The following is a 23846-nucleotide window of genomic DNA, read 5'->3' as shown; positions in this document are numbered from 1 at the left end:
CAATTAAAATTATTTTTGTAGTTGTATTATTATTATTAACGGTAATATATATTAGAAAAAAAAAAACAAAAACTTATCTTGTTTAGTATTTATTATCATAAATTTAATTTTTAAAAATAAAAAATTTTTCTAGCATAGTCCTAATACTAATAAAAATAATATTTTAAAATAGAAAATAACTTGCAATAAGCAAGAGTAGATGCATTTTAATGATTAAAAGATATAATAATATTAAGATATTATATTATATTTTAATTTAATCTACAACATAGTTAGAATATTGCCATGTAATCTCACTAGAAAAAAAGATAGTAAAATTTTACAAATAATTTAACAAAAATAAATTTTATTTTAATTTATCAAATATATATATCTACTAAATAATTATTTATATATATGAGAAAAATGTTCATGTATATTGTCCCCACATCAGATGAGTTTACATCTTGTGGAAAATTGATAATAACAATAGTATTATGGAGTAATACATTTTGTAATTTGTAATCATTAATTAATTATTGTTAATATTTTTAGTGGTATAAAATTATATACTCTTTTCTTAATCATTAAATGTTTACTAGATTTTGATGAAAGTGGTGCCTAGAAACTTTCTCTTCGCCGTAATTGAAAGAATGCGCGTGAAGTAGTTGGAAGTTAATTAAGGTTGCGTCCCACTAGAGTGTTCTCTTCTTTTCATGCTGGAGTGCTACACTATCCAAATGCAAAAATTTTCAGCTAAACTTTCCACCACACAATGACTATGACGCCACTATATATATATATATATAGATACATACACTCTTCCCCGAGTCCTCGATATGCATCTCATCATTTCCATACAGATTAAACTAATCCTTATTATTCACATACATGCAATGGATTGCACCTTGTGTCTTGAGAAGAATTGGAAATATGATGTGTTTGTGAGTTTTAGAGGGGAGACTCGCTTCAATTTCACCGATCATCTTTATGCTGCTCTCCGCAGACACGGCATGGTTGCCTTTAGGGATGATACTAGGCTCCAGAAAGGAGGACCTATATCAGCAGGGCTTCTGCAATCTATTGGAGGACCTAAAAAGCTCTTGGCAAGGTATGAAAATTAGAAGTTCTATCCTAGTTATCCTTCTCAATTGTGATGAGAATTGTTCATTACTACCACTTAGTTAACCCTTACTAATTAAAGGAAAGTCAAGTGGATGAATTGACTTGAGCCACAAGTCCTAGCCAACTCCCAAGGAAAGACTAGCTTTAGTGCACTCCAAACCAATTAGCAATCTCTCCAATTATCAATCAACAAAGGGATTAGATAACTCAAGTGTCACTAATTACTCTACCTAGGCCAAGAGGAACAAAATCTACACTAAAACTAAAAGATGCATTTCAACAAACACATAGAGTGCAATAGAAGTAAACATTATTAATTGCAAGAATTAAAGGAATCTACTACTACAAAAACAAGAGATCAACAATAGAAAAGCAAAGAAGACACATTTATTATGAATTACCTTTTATTGAATTGAAAGAAAATGTAGAAGGAACAATACTAGATCCACAACAAAGTATATGAACAACATAAAGGAAATTACAATAAAGGAATAGAAGAAGATTGAATGTAGCAACAAAGAATTGAGATGTAGAAGTAGAAGAACATGAATCTAAATCTAGATCTAAGAACTAAACCTAATCCTAATTCTAGAGAGAAGTGAGAGCTTCTCTCTCTAGAAACTAATTACAAAGCTAAACTAAACTAATTGGTAACTAACACACGTTTCCCTCTTCACTCCTTGGGTTAAATAGCATCAGAAATGAGTTGGATTGGGCCCACAAGGCTTTAGAATTTGTTGGCCACGTTTTGCTTTAAGTGAACTAGGTGGCAGCAACGGCGCGTGCGCGTACTTTGCGCGTGCGCGCCACCATACGTGTAGCAACTATGGCAAATCTTATATCGTTTCGAAGCCCCGAATGTTAGCTTTCCAACCCAACTGAAACCGCATCAATTGGACCTCTGTAGCTCAAGTTATGGTCGTTTAAGTGCAAAGAGGTCGGCTTAACAGCTTTCCGGTTCTTTCATTTCTTCATGAGTTCTCCAACTTTTCATGCTTTCTTTCTTCATTCCCTTGATCCAATCTTTGCCTCCTAAACCTTAAATCACTTAACAAACATATCAAGGCATCTAATAGAATCAAGGTGAATTAAATTTAGCTATTTTGAGTCCTAAAAAGCATGTTTTCACATTCAAGCACAATTAAAGGAGAATATACAAAACCATGCTATTTCTTGAATAAATATGGGTAAAAGGTGATAAAATCCCCAAAAATCAATACAAGATAAACCGTCAAATTGGGGTTTGTCAAGGATCACCACCACCAGAGTCAGGAGGAGCGCCACCAGGACCAGGAGTTGGAGAGGAAGTCGAGGAACGGTAGAAGAGCTCGGAGCGTCCTTAGAGCGAGGAGGGGACTCTATGATCCTCTGCCCCCGAGTCTTCAATTCCGACTCGGAAATCACCACGGGGACAGGAGGATCCACGATGGCACCATCAATAACAATCTTATCAGGGTCTAAAGGAGAAAGGTCCAAGTCAGGTGCAATGACTCTGACCTGCTCCTTAAAGACCCTTCAAGCCTCATCGGCGCCATCCGCGATGGAGTCCTCCAACTCAGTATAGGCCCTCCGAGCATTCAGCAAATCATTCTTTACAGACACAAGATCACCAAATAAACTATTGTAGCTGACCTGCGCTGCTTTCCTCAAATCCACCTCCATGTTACATTGGGCTTGCAACTTCCTCTCCTTCTCCAGGAGGATATCCCTCTCCTCTTTCAGCTTGGCGACTTCCCCCTCCAACTCCCTCTCGTGCTCCTGATATATGCGAAGCCTGCCTTCCAGCTCCTCGACCCTCGAGGTCATCCCTAAAGAGCTGAGAGGAGTCTTCTCAAATATATCTAAGAGTTTGCCACAAACTCCCGCCGTCTTGAGACTCTCCTCAACCACAGTGGTGAGGTAATGCCGAACAGAAACATCATCCATGCTCATACGAGCATGGGGATAAATGTTCTTTCGGACGAACGCAAGAGCGTCCGCCTCACCAGAAGCGCCAGACTCTAAGGTCTTACGCTTCTTCTTCTCTGGTTCAGGAGTAGGTCGGGCGAAGGGGGGTGGCAGAGAGGAAGCAGAAGAGAAAATCACAATAGGTTGGGAGGGAGTCCCGACGTTCCGAGGAGGAGGAGGAGGAGAGACAACCGCCCTAGCACCACCAGACCTGGCACGAGACCTTGCCTTGGCCTCCTGAACTCTTTGGTAAGACTCCTGGGCATTTGTTTTCGCCATCTCTGAAAAAAGCAACAAACAATAGGTTAGACAAAGTTGGAAAAATTAGTCAGACAAGTCGGAAATCTAACAAACAAGTGAAAACTACCTATCTGGGCCCGGACAAAGGTCGGAGACCCTTGGAGAAACTTTTTTGTGTCCAAATATGGGGCCTTCCCCCAAACTTCTCGGAGGAACCCCACAATGGCTGCTTCTACCTCATCCAGGTCATCCAGACTATATTTTTCGCAAGGGGAGGCCTCCAGCCAGTATAGAGGAAAGCGAGGAGAAGAATTATCATCCAGGAAAAAGGGGTGGTGACCCTCTACAGCTTGTACTTTGAAAAAATAATTTTTGAAGTCATGGAAGGACTCGTCAAAAATGGTAAAAACCCTCCGACCTTGTATGGCTCGGAAGGACACCCACTGTTGCTTATTGTTTAGCCCACTAAAGGGTTTGGTCATATGAAAAAGATAGAAAAAAAATCTTTAAAGAAGTCGAAAACTCCAGAGCCTGGCTGATAAATTGATAAATTTTCAAAAAACCCCAAGAGTTGAGGTGAAGCTGGGTAGGGGCAACTCGGCAGTGGTATAAAACAGACATCTCAAAATCCGAAAAGGGGAGAAAAACACTCAAACGGGTGATCATACACTCGTACATAAAAAAGAAATGAGGGGCCGCCTCATTGGCCCTCCCAAAGCAAACCCGGTCTTCTGGACCCGGGTCCACCAACTCATACTTTGGCTCGTCCTCCTCAGACGAACAAAGTCTATGGCGAGTACAAAGATGGGTGATAAACTCAGAGTCGACTGAAGGTTCCTCCCCTAAGACCGTGATATCAACCCACTGGGAGAGAATATCTATGGAAGCCATTTCTTTTTCTTAAAAGGGTAACAAAAACCTACAAGGGAAAAAGAAAAAATAAAAAATACGGTCTTTAAAGGGGGGAATACGGAACTAAAGTCTACAAATCAACCTATCTACAAAATAAAGGCATGTAAGAAGAAAAGCATGTTACAGAAAAACTAACCTTTATCTGAAAATGAGGGTTGGAGAAAACGAAAAGCCTTCGAAGATATAAGAATATAGCACGAACGAATGAAGAGGAAATTTGAAAAATCGCAGAAACAAAACAATGAAAGAGAGGGAAAGTATTTATAAGTACGTTAGGGGCAAAATGGTAAAAACGGGGCAGTCATTAATGAAAATGCACCGTTACCAAGACCATTAATCCCTACGCACATTCCTAACGGACACGACGCTTGATTAGACGTAACTGTCAGAACCAAAAGGTCACGAAAAGTCACGTCGGTTCCGCACAATCACGTCAGTTCCTTCGCAAGTCGGCTACGACCCCGAGTAGAATACTCGAACCCAAGTCTTAAAAGAAGTTGGGCTCGAGTAGGGGCACTGTTCATACCCTGGCCCAACGCTAGGGCCCAGGATTCAAGTATGAAGGCCCAACCCAAAGGGTTGAGCCTCACCCAGCGCCAAATCAGCCGCTACTAAGTCGGTTCGCGCCACGACTTGCTCTAAGGAAGTCGGAACGAGGATTAGCTGGCAGATAAGCACTCATTTGAATGAGTAACTGCCCCTAGAATTTCTCTAACCACTCCCATGAGCCATATCTTAACTTCCCTAAGATAAAGGGACGGTTAACACCCTAGAAAGGTGGCACTACTCCAATGGTGGTTATTGGTTCACCACTATAAGTACACTGACACTCCTCAGGTATCTCTAAGTTCCAATACTCTCTAAACCTGCTCACACCCTTGCTAACTTAGGCATCGGAGTGTCTTTACAGGTACCACCCCCCATTCCTTCATACGTACAAGTCGGACAGAGGGCACCGAGTTGCTGATCCATCCGAAAGCCATCTCCTTCATACGTTTGGGCCAACCAACGCCATCCAGCCCATTAATCTCCGGTTACCCATCGTAACAATTATATTACCTTGTTTTCATTTCTCGTTTCTTCCTTCTCTTTCCATCTTCTCTTCACCCGACAGTCCGTAATTAATTATCACCAAATATTATTATCGCAAGTTCGCAACTTTTAATATTGTCTATCACTTTGATTTATAACCCCATATATTCTGTTAACTTTTATGAGTTGTTGAAGTTTCGCTAGAAAAAGTAAGACATAAAGCATTTAAATTTTTTACCTAAATTATCAAATTAACTTTTAGAATGTATAAAATTTATAAATTTAAATTAAATAAGATATTAAACGAATTTATTATGTTGTTATTATGCATAACAAAATTAAAATAAAAATTTAAAAATATTATTTACAAATTAACTATTTATAAATGTTATTAAGTTTAATTATTTATTTTTAATAGTATTTAATTTGAAGTCGAGATAAAAATTTATATTCAAAGGACTCTTTATCTTCATGTATAATTTCAATTGATAAAAAATATCTTATATTTTGTTTTAATTTTATATTTAATATTTTAATTTTTTTTAATTTCATTATTTTTTAAAATTATTAATTTATAACTTTTATTATATCACTTTACTATATCAAACACTATTCTTTCTCTTGTTATTATTCTCTGTATACATACCTGCCATTGTCTAGTAGCCATTATTATATTATTTTATTCTTTCTCGTTTTTTCTTCTCCTTCCACCTTCTCTTCACTCTATCATAATTAATTATCACCAAATATTTATATGTTACATCTTTTATACGTTAATAAAAAAACCAATGCCATATGGCAAACAAATGATATTATAGAAGTCAAAATAAATTATATTTTTGTAATATAATTCATTTAATTTTGTTTAATTTAAAAATAAATATTCATGTACTCAAGTTTTAAATATAATATTCTGTATAATTAATAATTTAAAAATTAAAAATAATATTATTTCATATAAAATAAAAAAGTAAAAAAATGATGAAAATATTAATTGAGTAAGTAAATTAAAGAGAAAAAAAATATAGGTGAAAGTTATACATGAATGTAGTAACTGCAGTCCAACTAAATAAAATTTGTAACTATGAATGTGATAGTGTTGAAGGTAAAAAAATAATGGCAGCAAGAGAAATATAATAAAGTGTATTAAGAGGTCAAAAAAGAAGTAGTAGAATGGATGAAATTATAAAAAAAAATAAAAAAAAATATATTTTTTATGATTACAAAAAAAATTCTAATAGAAAATTAGAATGAGGTTAAACTGATGGACAGACCATCAGAGTACAGTACTCACAGACATACTCAAAACAATACTATACAAACAAAGACTAACATAAAATTAAACAAAATATAATTTAAATGAATAGCTCAGAATATAATAAGATCTATAAAAAAACTATTTATCACTACTGGTTAAACACTTATTGGCTTTTAATTATTTTTTTCATTTCATATATCGCCACAAAAAAATAAAAAAAAATAAAAAAAGAGAGATTGTGGAAATAAAGAATTGAATAGAAGTTATGCGTGAATTTTTGTAACTGTTAGTGAAATATGTTTGAAAAATAAGTAACTGTAAAATATTTTTGAATTATGTTAGTAGAGTTAAAATAAGAAATAGAAAATTGGACACCAAATCCCATGTATTGTCATTATATATTGTTATAGATATTGGTATTTGTTGAGGTAATTTTATTTTTATGATTATTATGATTATAGTATAATGTTATTTATATTAATTATTTATTTTTAATAATTTTAAAAAAATATTATGAAAAATTAAAGAAAAAATATAATTAATAAATTTAATTTTAAAATATCATGTATCATGAGTAGGTAGTGTCAGTTTTTTTATTAGAAGTGATTCAGTTTTTAAATTCTGTGGTAAACCCATTTTTTAATAAAAAAGAAACAAAGACAAAAGAGAAAAAAAGAATGGGATACTAAACATGTGTATTCCTATTATATATTGGTATAGATAGCTGTTGTAATTTTTTTAACCGTTATATTTGTATGTAAGTAAGATATATCCTAATTTTATTTTTAATTTTTTAAAAATATATATCATTACCAAAAGCTCTAAAATATAAGAACATAAAAAATTAAAAAAAAAATTAAATTAAAGTGTTGTTAAAAAATTTAATGTTATATTGATTCATTATTTTAATATATAAATTTTATTTTTGATTATAAAATTATTATCATAAACTTTAATATAAGAGTACTTTTATCGTTAGTCTTACATGACATTATTTTTTATTCTTTTTTAATATAAATATAAATATATAAATATTATATATTATGTTATATATTATATTGTAAGATGAAAATGAAATATATTAAAAAAATATAGATATTATTTTAACCATTAATTTTTTTTTAAAATTATTTTTAAGAATGAATGATGTCTGAAAAAGTTGAATACCAAATTTTTAATGTTAACTTTATAATTTCATATATGATTGATGTGTTGTTTGATTAAAAAAGACACCGTAATTTATGTATAATTTTGTGATATATATTTCGGATACTAAACTATGTATAGTAATATTAATTTGATTAATTTTGTGTATGTTATTTTGATTTCTGTTACCTGTGGCAGTTCTAGTGTCATGTGCTTTCATTCCTGCATTTTTGAAAAGTAAAATATAATTATTAAGAACTAATTCAGTTCATAACAAAAAAATTTAAATTTAGTTATCGTGTTACGTAACAAATTGTTGATAGGTGGTAGCTCTGGCCATTTATCTAATTGTAGTCAATCTGGCTACCCCTTATGTTTGTAGTTAATTGGGTACCTCCACCAGTATTTGGAATTGGAGTTGTATCAGTTGGTACGACAATTTGTTTTCCTTGTCAAATCATCTCCCGATAACTTGGACGTCTTCTAGCTAGGTATTGTTATCTTTGTTCTTCGGTTATGTTCTGTCTTCTTCGCCTAGCATAATCTGTCCAAGTGGATCAACGTTGATGTGACTGTTGATTTCGTGAAGTTTTCATCTCTATTTGTCAGAAAGATAACAATACTATGCAGAGAAGAAATACTTTTGCGAGACCAAGATTAAAAAGGAAAGAGTAATTTAATTCTGTTAAGTATGACTGAAGGTGGAACAGTGAGTTAGTTTTTAAAGTGAGTACGTAGTAGTAGCATTTTTTTTTCAGTTTTAAAATATGTCGTGGGTTGATAGTGAAGCAGTTTGATACTTTGTCATGGATGTAAATTCTTTCTTTGATAAAAAAATAATAAATATGAAGGACGTGATAACAGTTTGTTATATTTTTGTGAATCCAATGTTTATAAAAAGAAACAGGGGTAAAATAGTAAGAAAACATTGGATACCAAATTTTCTTATTCCAATTATATATTGATATAGTTCATTATATATTGTATTGGTATAAACTTGATTAATGAGTACACTTTTACATGTAATTTTTTTAAAAAATAAATATTGGACATCAAAAATATGTAAACCATAGGTTGTAGATTTAATTATATACTATCAGTTATTGTACTATAATGATATATTGATCACTTAAAAATATATCAGTTATTTTATATTCTATTTCTTTATACGTTATTTATATTACTTATTTATATTTTAATAATTTTTAAAAAATATCATGAAAAATTAAAGATAAAAATAAAATTAATAATTATTTATGTATTCTGAGTACGTGGTGTCAGTTTTCTTTATTAGAAATAATTCAGTTTTTAAATTCTATGGTAGGTAAACTCATTTTTTAATAAGAAAGAACAGGGGTAAAAGAAGAAGAAAGAATTGGATATCAAACCTCTGTGTATCCCATTATATATTGGTATAGATAAAAAAAATGTTCATATATATTGTCCCCACATTAGATGAGTTTACATCTTGTGGGAAATTGGTAATAACCGTAGTATTATATACTAACACATTTTGTACACATTAATTATTATTAATATTTTTAATGAAATAAAATTATATACTTTTTTTTTTCTTAACATTAAATGTTTACTAGATTTGAATGAAAGTGGTGGCTAGAGACTTTCTCTTCGCCGTAATTGAAAGAATGCGCGTGAAGTAGTTGGAAGTTAATTAAGGTTGTGTTCCACTAGAGTGTTCTCTTCTTTTCATGCTTCAGTGATTCACCAAATATCGAACCCCTGATCTTTTGGATTTAGCGCTCTAATATCATGTCATGATACTACTCATTCTAAAAACTTCAACTGATGAAAAAAGGTAACACTAATAATTATATTTTTAATATTCTCTAAATCTCTATTGTAGACATTGTATAAATATTCCATTCTCATACTTTCTATATATATATATATATATATATATATAGATACATACACTCTTCCCCGAGTCCTCGGTATGCATCTCATTATTTCCATACAGATTAAACTAATCCTTATTATTCACATACATGCAATGGATTGCACCTTGTGTCTTGAGAAGAATTGGAAATATGATGTGTTTGTGAGTTTTAGAGGGGAGACTCGCTTCAATTTCACCGATCATCTTTATGCTGCTCTCCGCAGACACGGCATGGTTGCCTTCAGGGATGATACTAGGCTCCAGAAAGGAGGACCTATATCAGCAGGGCTTCTGCAATCTATTGAAGGATCACAGGTTCTGATTGTTGTCTTCTCTATCAACTATGCTTCTTCCACATGGTGCTTGCAAGAACTGGCAAAGATAGCTGATTACATGAACATACCGGGACACCGTGTTCTGCCTGTTTTTTGTGATGTGAGTCCATCTGAGGTGAGAAAGCAAAGTGGAAATTACGAAAAAGCCTTTGTGGAACACGAAGAAAGATTCAAAGAAGATGCGGAGATGATGGAGCAAGTGCGAAGATGGAGGGCAGCTCTAACACAAGTAGGCAGTCTCTCTGGCTGGGATCTCAAGGATAAGTGAGTTACCCCTTCCATCTTTTGCTATTCATTCCTTATTTCAAATCATTTCATCATCATCACTCTTAACATTAATTAACACATGTCACAGATTTTATTGAACAATTATGGTTAACTACACCTAAATCGCGCGGTATTAAAGTGTATAATTTTTTCATAAAATAATTTAGCCATCATACATTAAAGATTAATAAAAAGTCTATTTTTATTAAGTTATATATATGTGTGTGTGTGTCAATTTAACTGTTGTAAAATATATTTTTATTAAAAAATATGTAGATTTAGATCTTACATTCTTTATAATAATGGGGAAGAAACTAATATATGTAACGCTTTTTTTTGTTTTTGAATTCCTATTCTTTTATGAATAAACATAAAACTTTCACTTTTCAGATATATTATTTTCAATCTTCACATTTATTAATACAATTGGCTTTCAAATTTTATTATCATTATTATTGTTAAATGCTTCTAAATAAATTTGATATTTTCTTATATTGTTACAAATTAAATTTAGTATTAACATGATAATTTTTATATAAACTTAAAAAACTTAAGTGTAATCAGTTTACTTTAATACAGCTCTGATTTCTTATTTTATACAATTATCCATGATTTTATAAAACAAAATTTACTCAACAAATAGGACCTAAAATATCAGAATTTGACTCTTGATATAAATTAATATTTTTTATATAATTGAAAATTTTAATTTAAAAGATTATGAAATTAATGATAGATAAGTTACATAAAACTTATATGTCATTAGCTTATTCTAATACTATTTTGATCTCTTTTTTATATAATTTTTAAAAATTTATAAAGTAAAATTTATTCAACAAATATGACCTATAATATTAGAATTTAAACTAACCCTTTATATAAACTAATGTTTTCTATAATATAATTTCTTTTATATAATTGAAGAATTTAATGTAAGAAATTATTAAATTGATGATAAATTGGTTACATACATATATATAGATGCTATAGTTATTATGATATTCTAAATGTGATATATAGATAAATTGTTTTCTTTATATTGCTATATAAACTAAGTTTAGTGTTAACATGATAAATTCATAGACAATTTAAAAATTTAGATGTTATTAACTTGTTAAACTATGGTCTCTTCTGTTTAGAATATTACAATAGATATTATAAGTAGATGGATAATCTATATATATGTAGGCTTGTGCTGATTTATGTGAGAATTTTTTTTTTTCATGATGTGTTTAGGTCACAATCCGCTGAGATTGAAAAAATTGTGAAAGTGGTAACAAGCATAGTGAGTCCCAAACCATCATCAAGTCAATCTGATGATATAGTTGGGATGCATTCTCCTCTACAAGAATTAGAAAAGCTTCTACTTTTGTACTCAGACGATGATGTTCGAGTTCGAGTTGTAGGGATTTGTGGAATGGGCGGCATAGGAAAGTCAACTCTTGCCACCATTTTATATGAAAAAATCTCTCATCAATATGATGCTTCATGTTTTGTGGATGATGTAAGTAGAATTTACGGAGGTTATGGTCCACTTGGTGTACAAAAGCAACTTCTTTGTCAAGCTTTCATGGAAGAAAATTTTTCGACATTCAATCTTTCATTGGCAAATAATCTGATTCAAACTAGGTTACGGCATAGAAAGGTTCTGATAGTTCTTGATAATGTTGATGAGGGGATTCAATTGGAGAAGTTGGCTATAAAACGGGAAAGGCTCGGTAGAGGGAGTAGAATAATCATAGTTTCTAGAGATGAGCATATATTGAGAGAGTATGGAGCGGACGACGTTTACAAAGTTCCACTCTTAAATGATGAGAATACTCGCCAATTGTTTTGCAGAAAAGCTTTCAAATGTAATCACGTTGCAAAAGATTACGAAAGCCTCACAAATTCTGCCTTAAGATATGCTAATGGACTTCCATTAGCAATCAGAGTATTGGGCTCATTTTTGTTTGGGCGAAATGTGTCAGAGTGGAGTAGCGCATTGGTTAGATTGAAAGAAAAGCCAACAAAAGATATTCTGGATGTGCTACGAATCAGTTTTGATGCACTTGACGATATGGAAAAGAAAATATTTCTTGATATTGCTTGTTTTTTTTCAGATCATGGTGAAGAATACGTGAAAGATATTTTACGTATTCGAGGATTTCATCCTGAGATTGGTATAAAAATTCTCAATGATAAATCACTCATAACTCGACGAGAATCGTGGATAATTATGCACGATCTGTTGAGAGAGTTGGGTAGAAGTATTGTTCGAGAAAAATCACCATACGAACCAAGAAAGTGGAGCAGGTTATGGAATCAAAAGGATCTAAGCAATGTCTTGAGGGAAAACAAGGTAAAATACTTATTGAAATTGTTGTAGGTTGCCACTTTTATTTAGAATCTAAATAATTTTAAAAGCTCTAATATTTCAGATAGCAGAAAACCTTGAGCTTGAAGCCATAGTTCTGCGAGAATTTTGTAAAAGCAGGGAAGAGTTGCCAGTTGAAGCTTTATCACAAATGAGTAACCTGAAATTGCTTATACTTAGAGATAGAAATTTGAATTTCTCAGGATGCTTGCATTTTCTTTCTAATGAGTTGGGATATCTTGAATGGCAAAAATATCCTTGCACATCTTTGCCATCAAGCTTTCAGCCAAATAAACTCGTTAAACTAATCCTGTGCCATAGCAACATGAAAGAACTCTGGAAGGGAATAAAGGTATGGCAGATATCATTATTTTTGTTCGTGTTAATTTCATGATTAAATTATTTTCTTAACGTCTATAATTTAATCAAATTTATAATTAAATTTTTATAATTTAAAAATATTCAATTAAATTCTTATACCATCAAGGTAGAAGAATAAAATCTTAAGAAGAGAAAATTAATATAAAAATATAAAATTTTAATTAAATGTCAAGTTTTTATCCAGAAAGTATGTATTCTTTTTTAATTCTTGAAAATAGTCATTATTAACATATTCATATTTACTTAAAACTATTTTTATATTCACAAATAAGTTATTTCATCTAATAGTTAATATACTTTATTCTTCAATTTTTGGATCTATAATTATAAATACAAATATACAACTCTAATTCTTTTTCCAATAGCATTCATTTATTGATATTATTATTTATATCTTTTTGTATATGAATAACAAATGTTGATAATAATATCCATTTGAATATAGTCACAAAAATATCTATCTAATTAATTATAATTTTTTATTAGAGAAAAAATTACAAAAAACTAATAGCAAAAATAATTACCTTTTAACTTATAAATGTAAGCAATTCGTTAATACTAGAATTAGACTTCACATTTTACAGAACTAAAATGAATTAATTTATATATAAAAGAATAAATCTCCTGTTCATATCCTGATCTAACGCAATGGTCAGGTTGAGTTAGGTCAAAAAGGTACAATTCAAAGAGTTGACTTTCACTGTTCACCCGACCTCCCAAAGAGATTGGATTCGACATAAGCTGGCAGATGACACTTATTTAAATAAGTAACTGCCTCCTAAAATCTCTCACCCATTTCTAGAAGAGATATCTCAACAACTCTAAGATAAAAGGGACGGTTATCCACCATCAGAAGTGGAACTACTTCAACAGTGATTATTGGTTCATCACCTATAAATACACTGACACGCTCAGGTAAAACTAAGTTCCAATATACTAAAAACCTGCTTACCCCCTTTGCTAACTTAGGCATCGAAGTGTCATTGTAGGTACCACCCCCCATTCTCTCACATACACAACTCGAATGGCGGTTCCCAGACATAAAGCAAGTCAGAGACCACCTTCCTCTAGCATTTGGGCCTCTCATTCAAGCCTAACCATCCGGTTCTAGGTAAGTCCCAAAATATTGGCGCCGTTGCCGGGGACCTGGAAGATGAACCCATAATGGCGGATGACCAGTACGAGGACAGACATATTGCATTAGAATCTGAGCAAGAGCATCAAGATGTAGTCAACAATGACAGAGTAATAATATCACTGCAAGGAGCAGAAAGACAACACGGCGAGGGCTTCTCAGGTGTTCAAGGCTCAAGAAGAATCTCCTCTGAGGTTCATCAGCCAGAGAAGGAGGGACAACCTCATTCTGCCGATCTCATGGGGCTGCTACACGGCTACCAAGGGAGGCTAGACCAGTTAGAACAAGAGCTGGAACGACAGCAAAAAGCGGAGAGAAACCTAAGGAGAGAAGTCGAGTGATGAAAAGAGCTTGAAGAAAAGCTCTCAAGGCTGGAATCCGACCTCAGAAATAAAGGTTCTCGTGCTGACCGAGAAGACACCCCATTGAGGGGAGAAGATCCATTCAGTGAAGATATCATGAGGGTTAAGGTTCCCAGAAACTTTAGAAGCCCTGACATGGATCTGTATGACGGAACTATTGACCCAAAGCACCACTTTAGCAACTTCAAAAGTCGGATGTATTTAGCTGACGCCTCAGATGCTACCCGCTGCAAAGCCTTCCCAATGACTTTGACAAAGGCGACGATGAAGTGGTTCGACAGCCTCCCCCACAGATCGGTCACCAGCTTTGACAACCTCTCGCGTAAGTTCCTTATGCGATTCTCAATCCAGAAAGATAAAGTCAAGCACGTGCCTAGCCTACTAGGAGTAAAACAGGAGGTCGGGGAACCCCTGAGGGACTACATGGAAAGGTTCAACAAAGCGTGCCTGGAAATTCAAGACTTGCCTACTGAAGTAGTGATAATAGGTCTTGTCAATGGACTTCGAGAAGGACCCTTCTCGCAGTCCATCTCAAAGAGACATCCGACTTCCTTGAGTGATGTACAAGAACGAGCTGATAAGTTCATCAATATGGAAGAAAACGCCAGGCTACGAGAACCCAGCTGACGACAAGGGCACCCCCATCAATCAAAAGAAAAAGAGAGAGAGCCCAAGAAAAGGAAGAAGTCGGGTCTGAGAAGCCCAGAAGGTATCATTCCTGCACTCCCCTACGAGTTTCCCTAGTCGACGTCTACAGGGAAATTTGTCATACTGAAAAGCTACCTCTCCCGCGACCAATCAAGAACAAAAAGGGGGGAGCCATAATGAATACTGTGAGTGCCATAAATTGTATGGTCACTCCACCAATGATTACTACGACCTAGAAAATGTGATAGAAAAGCTTGCCAGAGAAGGTCGGCTAGACGAATATCTCATGAAAATGTTAGACAATCACGGGAAAAGAAAAAGAGATGATGAAGATCACGGACGAAGAAGTCCGCCCCCACAAACCCCCGAACAATATATTCATATGATATCGGGAGGCTTTGCGGGAGGAGGGGTGACCAAATCATCTCAAAAGAGGCATTTGAAAGAAGTCTATCAAGTCAGAAATGAAGGACCTGACCTTCCAACTGTTTCCTTCACCAAGGAGGACGGACAAGGTATTGTGTCTGAGCATGACGACCCAGTAGTAATCACTATGATCCTCGCCAAAGCTCATCTACACAGAACTCTGGTGGACCAAGGGAGCTCGGCAGACATCCTGTTCAAACCAACATTCGACAAGTTGGGATTGGACGAGAAGGAGTTAAGAGCCTACCCTGACACTCTCTTTAGATTAGGGGACACTCCCATTAATCCGTTGGGCTTCATTTCCCTACACACTACTTTTGGAAAGGGGGTGAAAGCCAAGACTCTGAGCATCGACTTCATTGTTGTCGATGTAGCTTCTGCCTACAATGCCCTGATAGGTAGAACAACCCTAAATCAGCTTGGAGCAGTGGTTTCTACCCCCCATCTTTGCATGAAGTTTCCAACACTGAAAGGGATCACCACCATCAGAGGAGATCAGAAGTTGGCGAGAAAGTGTTACAACGAAAGCCTTAACCTGAGAGGTAAAGGCAAACAAGTCAATACCATTGAACTCGGAGGAGTCCGAGTTAAAGAAGAGCTACGACCACAGCCTGGAAGAAAGACTGAAGAGGTGCAGATCGGGCAAGAGGTCAGAAAGAATACCAACTTAGGAGTTAGTCTAACGGAAGATCTGAAGCAGATGCTGACATAGCTCCTACAACAAAATTCTGATCTCTTTGCCTGGAAAGCTTCCAAAATGCCTGGGATAGATCTCGAACTCATGTCACATAGATTGGCTGTTCATCCAGGATCCCGACTTGTCCAACAAAGAAGACAAAAGCTAGGACCTGAGCGGCTCAAGTGGTCGAAGAGCAAGTACAAGCCCTACTGGAAGCAGGCTTTATCAGAGAAGTCAAGTACCCAGCCTGGCTGGCAAACGTGGTGCTAGTCAAGAAATAGAATGGCAAATAGAGGATGTGTGTCGACTACACAGACCTTAATAAGGCGTGTCCAAAAGACCCATATCCTCTACCAAATATTGATACCCTAGTGGACTCCAGCTCGGGGTATCAATACTTGTCATTCATGGACGCTTACTCGGGGTATAACCGAATCCCGATGTACAAGCCAGACCAAGAGAAGACGTCATTTATCACGCCCAGAGCAAATTATTCCTACGTGGTCATGCCATTTGGATTAAAAAATGCAGGGGCCACCTATCAAAGGCTGATTAATAAGGTATTTGCACCTCATTTGGGAGAGTTGATGGAGGTGTATGTAGACGACATGCTGGTGAAAACCAAGGATGATGCCGGCCTCCTGGACAACCTCTCGAAAGTCTTCGTCACCATAAAAGCACACGGGATGAGACTAAATCCCAATAAGTGCACATTTGCAGTGGAGGCAAAAAAATTTCTAGGATTTATGCTAACACAAAGGGGGATTGAAGCTAACCCCGACAAGTATAGAGCGGTCCTGGAAATGAAGAGCCTGACCTGCTTAAAGGAGGTCCAGGAGTTGAATGGCCGACTTGCAGCTTTATCCAGGTTCTTGGCAGGATCAGCATTAAGATCCTTACCACTTTTTTCTCTACTAAGAAAAGTATGCCAGTTCGAATGGACTTCTGAATGCGAGAGGGCATTCCAAGAGTTCAAAAGTTACCTGAGCCAATCTCTAATTCTTACCCGGCCAAAAGCGGGTGAAGAACTCGTGCTATACTTAGCTGTCACAGAGAAGGTCATGGCGTCAGTTTTAATACGAGAGGATGAGGTTGGACAGCATCCTGTCTACTTCACAAGCAAGGTGCTACAAGGCCCCGAACTAAAGTATCAAAAACTTGAGAAGTTTGCATATGCCTTGATAGTAGCATCTAGAAGGCTTCGGCCTTATTTTCAATCTCACACCATAAGAGTTCGGACGAACCAGCCCATGAAGCAAATTCTTCAGAAAGCAGATGTTGCGGGTAGAATGGTTCAATGGGCTATAGAGTTATCCGAGTTCGACTTGAAATATGAATATCGGACTGATATTAAAGCCCAATGCCTCACCGACTTCGTAGCCGAATACCCAGGTGATCAAGAGGAGACCTCCACGATCTGGGAGTTGTATGTGGATGGCTCCTCTAACAAAGTCAAAAGCGGTGCAGGCATAATACTGGCTATCCAGGAGGGAACTCAAATAGAAGTCTCCTTGAAATTTGAGTTTCCGGCCTCCAACAATCAAGCAGAATATGAAGCCCTGATTGCCGGACTGAAGTTAGCCAAAGAAGTCGGAGCAACCAAAGTCGTAGTCTTCAATGACTCTCAAGTCGTGACTTCTCAGATTAACGGAGAGTACCAGGCTGAAGACCCAAATATGAAAAGATACTTTGAAAAAACTATGGAGTATCTTAGGCGATTTCCTGAAACCGAGGTCAGACATATAACTTGGGAACTCAACAGCAGAGCAGACGCCATCTCCAAGTTGGCAAGTACCAAGCCTGGTGATAATAGAAGCCTAATCCAAGAAACTCTCCAAGAACCTTCAGTCACAAAGGCAAACACCAAGCTAGACGTCTTAGAAGTTTCCGGATTAGACCTCGGTTGGATGACTCCTCTGATCGAATACTTAAAATTTGACATCTTACCAGAGGAACAAAAAGAGGTCAAGAAGATTCGGAGGGAGGCACAGAACTACACATTGGTGAAAAGTGTCCTTTAGGAGGATCCGAGCTTCCAAGATCGTGGCACGCTTGTAATATGAAGAGATATTATAGCTAGAAGCAAACATCGCTCCCTGATGTACTCTTTTTCCCGACTCCATGGCTTTTTTCCAAAAAAGGGTTTTCCTGGAGGGGGTTTTAACGAGGCATCAAAGCGAGGGCTAGGGGCAGGATAATCATTCCCTTAGTAGCGAAAGCATCCTTATGAAACCACATTTCATTAGTAATAATATCTCTTTTCTCTATCTTTTATTTTTCTCTTTAAAGTTTTCATTTATCATTACTACGATACGCACCGACTTAAGCTCGAAAAAGCGCGAAAATCCATCGACCGACCTACGTGGTCGGCGAGATAAAGCGACGAGGTACAAGTCGGCTTAAAGAGGTTATAAAAGTCGATCATCACAAGCTCGAACATAATATAGCTAATGACTTAAAAGTCGGAAAGCCCGAACAGAATAAAATACATCGCAAAAATAACCTAACTTGCTCTTTCAGCACCTCGGTCCCCTCAACCACGGACTCCTCCAGATCCTGGTATCCCTCCCTAAGCTTTTCCAGTTCCTCCTTTAATTCTATTTTACCGAAAAAAAGGCGAACATAGTTCTCTTCGGCCTTCTCCTTTGAACCCTTAGCCATGGCACATTGACCCATCAACTTCTTCTCCCTCTCCCAAGCCTGGCCAAGCTCTTCCTTTAGCCTAGAATTCTCCTCTTGTAGCCTCCTCTCATCCTCTTGATACATGACAATCCTCCATTGGAGATCCTCCAAAGATTTTTGAGTAGTGCTCAAAGGAGTTTTGTCAAAAATATCAAGGAGGGAGGTGCAGACTCCGACAGTTTGAATTCCCCTTCGAATTAAAATGTTAAGATGATTTTAGATAGCAGCAGCATCCATAGCAATCTGGCTGTATGGAAGGATGTGCTTCCTAGTAAACTTCAGACCATCCAAATCGGCATCCCCAACACTAGAAGAACCAACTTCCATGGTCTTGAGTTTTTTCTTTTCAAGTTTCGAGGCGGATTGAACGGGGGGAGGAGGAGGAGGAGGAGGAGGAGGAGGAGGAGGAGGAATAGGATTTACCAAGATTGGCCGAGAGGAAGAGGTCCCCAGACCAGACCCATGAAGAGGAGGAGTAGTAGAAGCTCCGAGTTCCTGTGCAGCAACTCGGGCACGAGCATTCCTCTTCGCCTCTTGCACCTTCTGGTAAGCTGCTCTCGACCCGCTTTTCACCATTTCTGAAAAGAAAAGCGAATTTGATTAGCACACAAGTTGGGAATAAACATATTAATACAAGTCGGAAGAAGTCAAATGTGGTTATAAGAGCAAGAAATGAAAGACTACCTAGCTCAGCCATTACAGAACTCGGAGATCCAAGAAGAAATTTCTTGGTGTCCAGGTTAGAGCCCATCCCCAAGCCTCTTGAAAGAACTCGACAAGAGCCTCCTCTACCCCATCCAAGTATGCTAAGCTATACTTTTCTACAGGAGAGGTTTCTACCCAGTACAAAGAAAACTGGAGCTCATTATTCTCATCCAGGAAAAAAGGGTGATGGCCTTCAACGGCTTGGACTTTAAAAAAGAAATTATTGAAGTCATGGAAGGATTCGTCAAAGATGGAAACAATTTTCCGGCCTTGAATGGCTCGGAAAGACACCCATTGTTGTTTGTTTTGTTTACTGAAAAGCTTGGTCAAGTGGAAAAGATAGAAAAAGATTTTTAAAAAAATCAGAAGGTCAAGCTCTCGGCTGACAAGCTGAAAAATTTTCAAAAAACCCCAGGAATTGGGATGAAGTTGGGAAGGAGCTACCCTACAGTGGGACAGGACCTCCATTTCAAATCAGAAAAAGGCAAGGTAACCCCTAAACGGGTAAAAAGACAGTCATGCATGAAAATAAAGTGGGGGTCAGTATCATTATTCCTCCCACAACAAACTCGGTCCTTAGGATCGGGGGCTATCAACTCATATTAGGGTTCATCACCGTCGAGGCTACAGATCCTTTGGTGCTTCCTGAGTTCAGTTATGAAGACATATCTACTAAAGGGTTCTCAGAAAGAACAGAAATATCTACCTATCTCAAAAGGGCTTCAGGAATTTGGGAAGACATTTCTTAAAAAGGAAAAAATGTACGTGAAAATGATAACACCTACATTACGCAGAAAAAGAAGTCATCAAAAAACCAATCCATAATGAAGAAGATCTTTTCAAATAGAAGGTAAGAGCATATAGCAGTCATAGCAAAAGAGATCTTCACAAAAGGGAAAATGCAAAATTTCAAAAATATTCCTACTACGAACAGTAAAAATGCCACAAAGGAATCTCACTCTCAAAACATGCAGCATATTAAGTAGAAAGCGAAAGGAGATGCAAAGAACCAACCTTTTGTGAAGAAGAAGATAGAAAGGCGAACACTGCAACGAAAGAGAGCCTGAGAATTCTGTGAGCGAGTAAAAGAGCGAAAGAGGGAAACAGTTCTCAGAAAACAAACGAAAGAAAAGAAAGAAAGAAGAGGGAAAGAAATTTAGAGTACACTAGGGGCATAACAGTAAAACGACGCAGTCATGAAGAGGACGTGCCGTTACCGATGTAACTGCCCCCCCCCCCCACCCCCCGGCGTGTAAACACAGAAGACAAATGGACACGACAGTTGATTAGACGCGACGATTGAGAATTTAAAATCACGTCGGTTTCAAAACTAAAATCACGTCGGTTTTGCGACTAAAAAAGAAATACCAACTCAAGCATCCCCGAGTTCGTTTAATACTCGAATCCGACTCATAACTAAGAGATCGAACTCGAGAAAGTGCACTGTTTATACCCTAACCCAACGCAATGGCCAGGCCCAGTTAGGTCAAAGAGGCCCAATCCAAAGAGTTGGCCTTCACTGTTCACCCGACCTCCCCAAAGAGGTCGGATTCGACATAAGCTGACAGATGACACTTATTCAAATAAGTAACTACCTCCTAAAATCTCTCACCCACTTCTAGAAGAGATATCTCAACAACCCTAAGATAAAGGGACGGTTATCCACCATCAGAAGTGGAACTACTTCAACGGTGGTTATTGGTTCATCACCTATAAATACACTGACACGCTCAAGTAAAATTAAGTTCCAATATACTAAAAACCTGCTTATCCTCTTTGTTAACTTAGGTATCGGAGTGTCTTTGCATGTACCAACCCGGCCCCCATTCTCTCATATACACAATTCGGACGGCGATTCCCAAATATAAATCAAGTCGGAGACCACCTTCCTCTAGCGTTTGGGCCTCTCATTCAAATCCAACCGTCCAATTCTAGGTAAGCTCCGAAACACCTCCCTTTAAAAGAAAATTATAATTAGTTAGATAGATATTATCAACTATATACATTTATTCATAAAATATTAATAATAACACCAATATAGGAATACAATTGGAAAAAAAATTGAGTTGTATTTATATTTGTAATTATAAATTAAAAAAATTGATGAGAAAAGTATATCAACTATTGCATGAAATAACTTATTTGTGAATTTAAATATAGTTTCAAATAAATATAAATGTGTTAATAATGATTATTTTCAAGAACTAGAAAAGAATATATACTTTCTGAATAAATATATTAAATTAAAGTTTATTTATTTGATTTCATATAATCTTTATCTTTGTTCATTTTAAGTAGTTACTTTTATTTATTGTTTCTTTTGTCTTTTTTAAAGTTACATTTAAATACTATAGCATAAAAATGAAAATATTAGACAAAATATATAAGTAAGAATTTGAATAGCTGAAAGTAATATTTAATTTTTTAATTTTATTTTTTATAAATCATAACATTATGTATTTTTAATAATATTATTATAATTAAATGATATATTAAAAGAACATAAATGGTTGAAAGAAAAATAAAGCAATGTACAGGTGACAAAATAATGTGTAAGTAATGCAAACAATTAGGTCAAAAAGGACAAAAAAAATTTAATGAGTTGAAAAGTGGTTAACTAGTTATAATAATAATATGGTTTTCTTTTATTGGATTTTTTGTTGTTGTTGTTGTTGTTGTTGCAGGATCTACCAAAATTGACACATATAGTACTAAGTGATTCTAAGAATCTTGTCAAGATACCAAACTTATCTCAGGCCCCAAATCTTGAGGAACTAAATCTTGAAGGATGTGTTAAACTTGTTCACCTTGATCCATCTGTTGGTTCTCTACAAAAGCTTCATTCCTTAAATCTGAACAACTGCAAAAGCCTTGTAAAGATACCCTACTTCTTATCTCCGACTCCAAGTCTTGAGGAGCTAAATCTTGCAGGATGCGATAAAGTTGTTCACTTTGATGCATCCGTTGGTTCTCTAGAAAAGCTTCGTTGCTTGAATTTGAAAAACTGCAAAAATCTTGTTAGTATTCCCAATTGCATATTTGGTCTTAATTCTCTTCAAAATTTAAATCTATCTGGCTGTTCAAAATTATTTAGATATCAGTTGTTAGAGAAACCAAGACAGATGCAAAGCCACATGACATCATCCATATGCAAAACTCTTACAAGGCCTCTCCATTTTTTATCTTCCAAAAGGCGTTTGAATTCAATTGGTTTATCGGTGTCTTCTTTGTCCCGTTTCCCAACTTTGACATATCTTGACATAAGTTTCTGTAATCTAGTTGAAATCCCTGATGCTATTGGACTGTTACATTGTTTAGAACGCTTAAATATAGGGGGAAACAATATTGTTACGCTACCATATTGCGTCAAGGAACTTCCCAAGCTAAGCGTGCTGAATTTGGAGCACTGTAAGAATCTAAAGTGCTTGCCAAGTACACTTCTGCCGATCAGAAGAGTATATCGTGGAGGAATATATGTTTTCAACTGCTCGAATTTGAGTGACACGGAAGGTTGTCGTGTGACCGTTATTTCATGGATGATAAGAATGATTCAGGTACCAACTTCAATTCCCTTTTTTCTGTGTATATTATGAACTTATATTGTTAAACATACCTAATTTCTACGGTGGCAGGCGAACCTGCAATGCACTTTCCCCAGATGCATAATTGAAGCTGTTGTTCCAGGAACTAAAATTCCAAGGTGGTTCAGCAAACAGAATACGGGTAATTCAATGAGGCTGGATCCATCTCCCATTGTGGATGACAATAATTGGATTGGCATTGCTGCTTGTGCAACATTTGTTGCACATCATGCTTCAACCCAATTTGTTGGACGAGAGACAGGATCTCTTTTACGTTATCGTTTTCGTGGTAATCCGCTTGGGCCCATTGGTTGCCCTGTTCCAATACAGTTTAAGCAAGATTTGATCACAACTGAATTGGATCATATGTTGCTAATGTTTCTATCCCACCAATATATCGTTAAAAGGGGTTCAAAAGAAGGAGCATATTATCTTGATGGTATTGAATTGGCCATCGAAAGTAATTATCCAGAAGTAGTAGAAGTGAAGAGTTGTGGTTACCGTTGGGTATTTAAGCAAGATGTGCAACATTTTAACCCAACAATGATGTACACCGCCAATTCTTCATCTCACCACAATCAGAACCACAATGTTTTGGCAATTCAAGATGACCAATTAATGTAGCCCGCAATCCTTAAATTCATGAATAAATGCAAATGTTGCATCTGCATTTTGTCTACACTGTTAACATTTTTAACACCTCTCACAATATATAAAGCATTCTCTTATACTGTTTAATGGTTCAGTTTTTTT

General features: G+C 35.8%; 1 protein-coding gene across 2 annotated transcripts; it reads left to right on the top strand.

The window, feature by feature from the left end:
* The first annotated feature begins 721 nt into the window (after nucleotides 1-721).
* Nucleotides 722-23846, top strand: LOC148569757 (disease resistance protein RUN1-like). Of its 2 annotated transcripts, XM_088508335.1 has the most exons (6): nucleotides 722-1090; nucleotides 9761-10135; nucleotides 11375-12479; nucleotides 12559-12846; nucleotides 22197-23066; nucleotides 23145-23846. In XM_088508335.1, exons 1-6 carry the CDS (start codon nucleotides 819-821, stop codon nucleotides 23715-23717), a joined length of 3483 nt encoding a protein of 1160 aa, XP_088364461.1. In that variant the 5' UTR covers nucleotides 722-818; the 3' UTR covers nucleotides 23718-23846. The 2 variants fall into 2 exon arrangements, with proteins under 2 accessions (XP_088364461.1, XP_088364462.1); XM_088508336.1 differs by lacking the exon at nucleotides 722-1090 and having other exon boundaries at nucleotides 9591-10135.

Source organism: Arachis ipaensis, chromosome B3, assembly GCF_059453495.1.
Source record: "Arachis ipaensis isolate K30076 ecotype BB chromosome B3, ASM5945349v1, whole genome shotgun sequence".
Classification (NCBI taxonomy): domain Eukaryota; kingdom Viridiplantae; phylum Streptophyta; class Magnoliopsida; order Fabales; family Fabaceae; genus Arachis; species Arachis ipaensis.
Note: the sequence above shows the minus strand (reverse complement) of the source record. Positions and strands in the feature narration are given on the sequence as shown.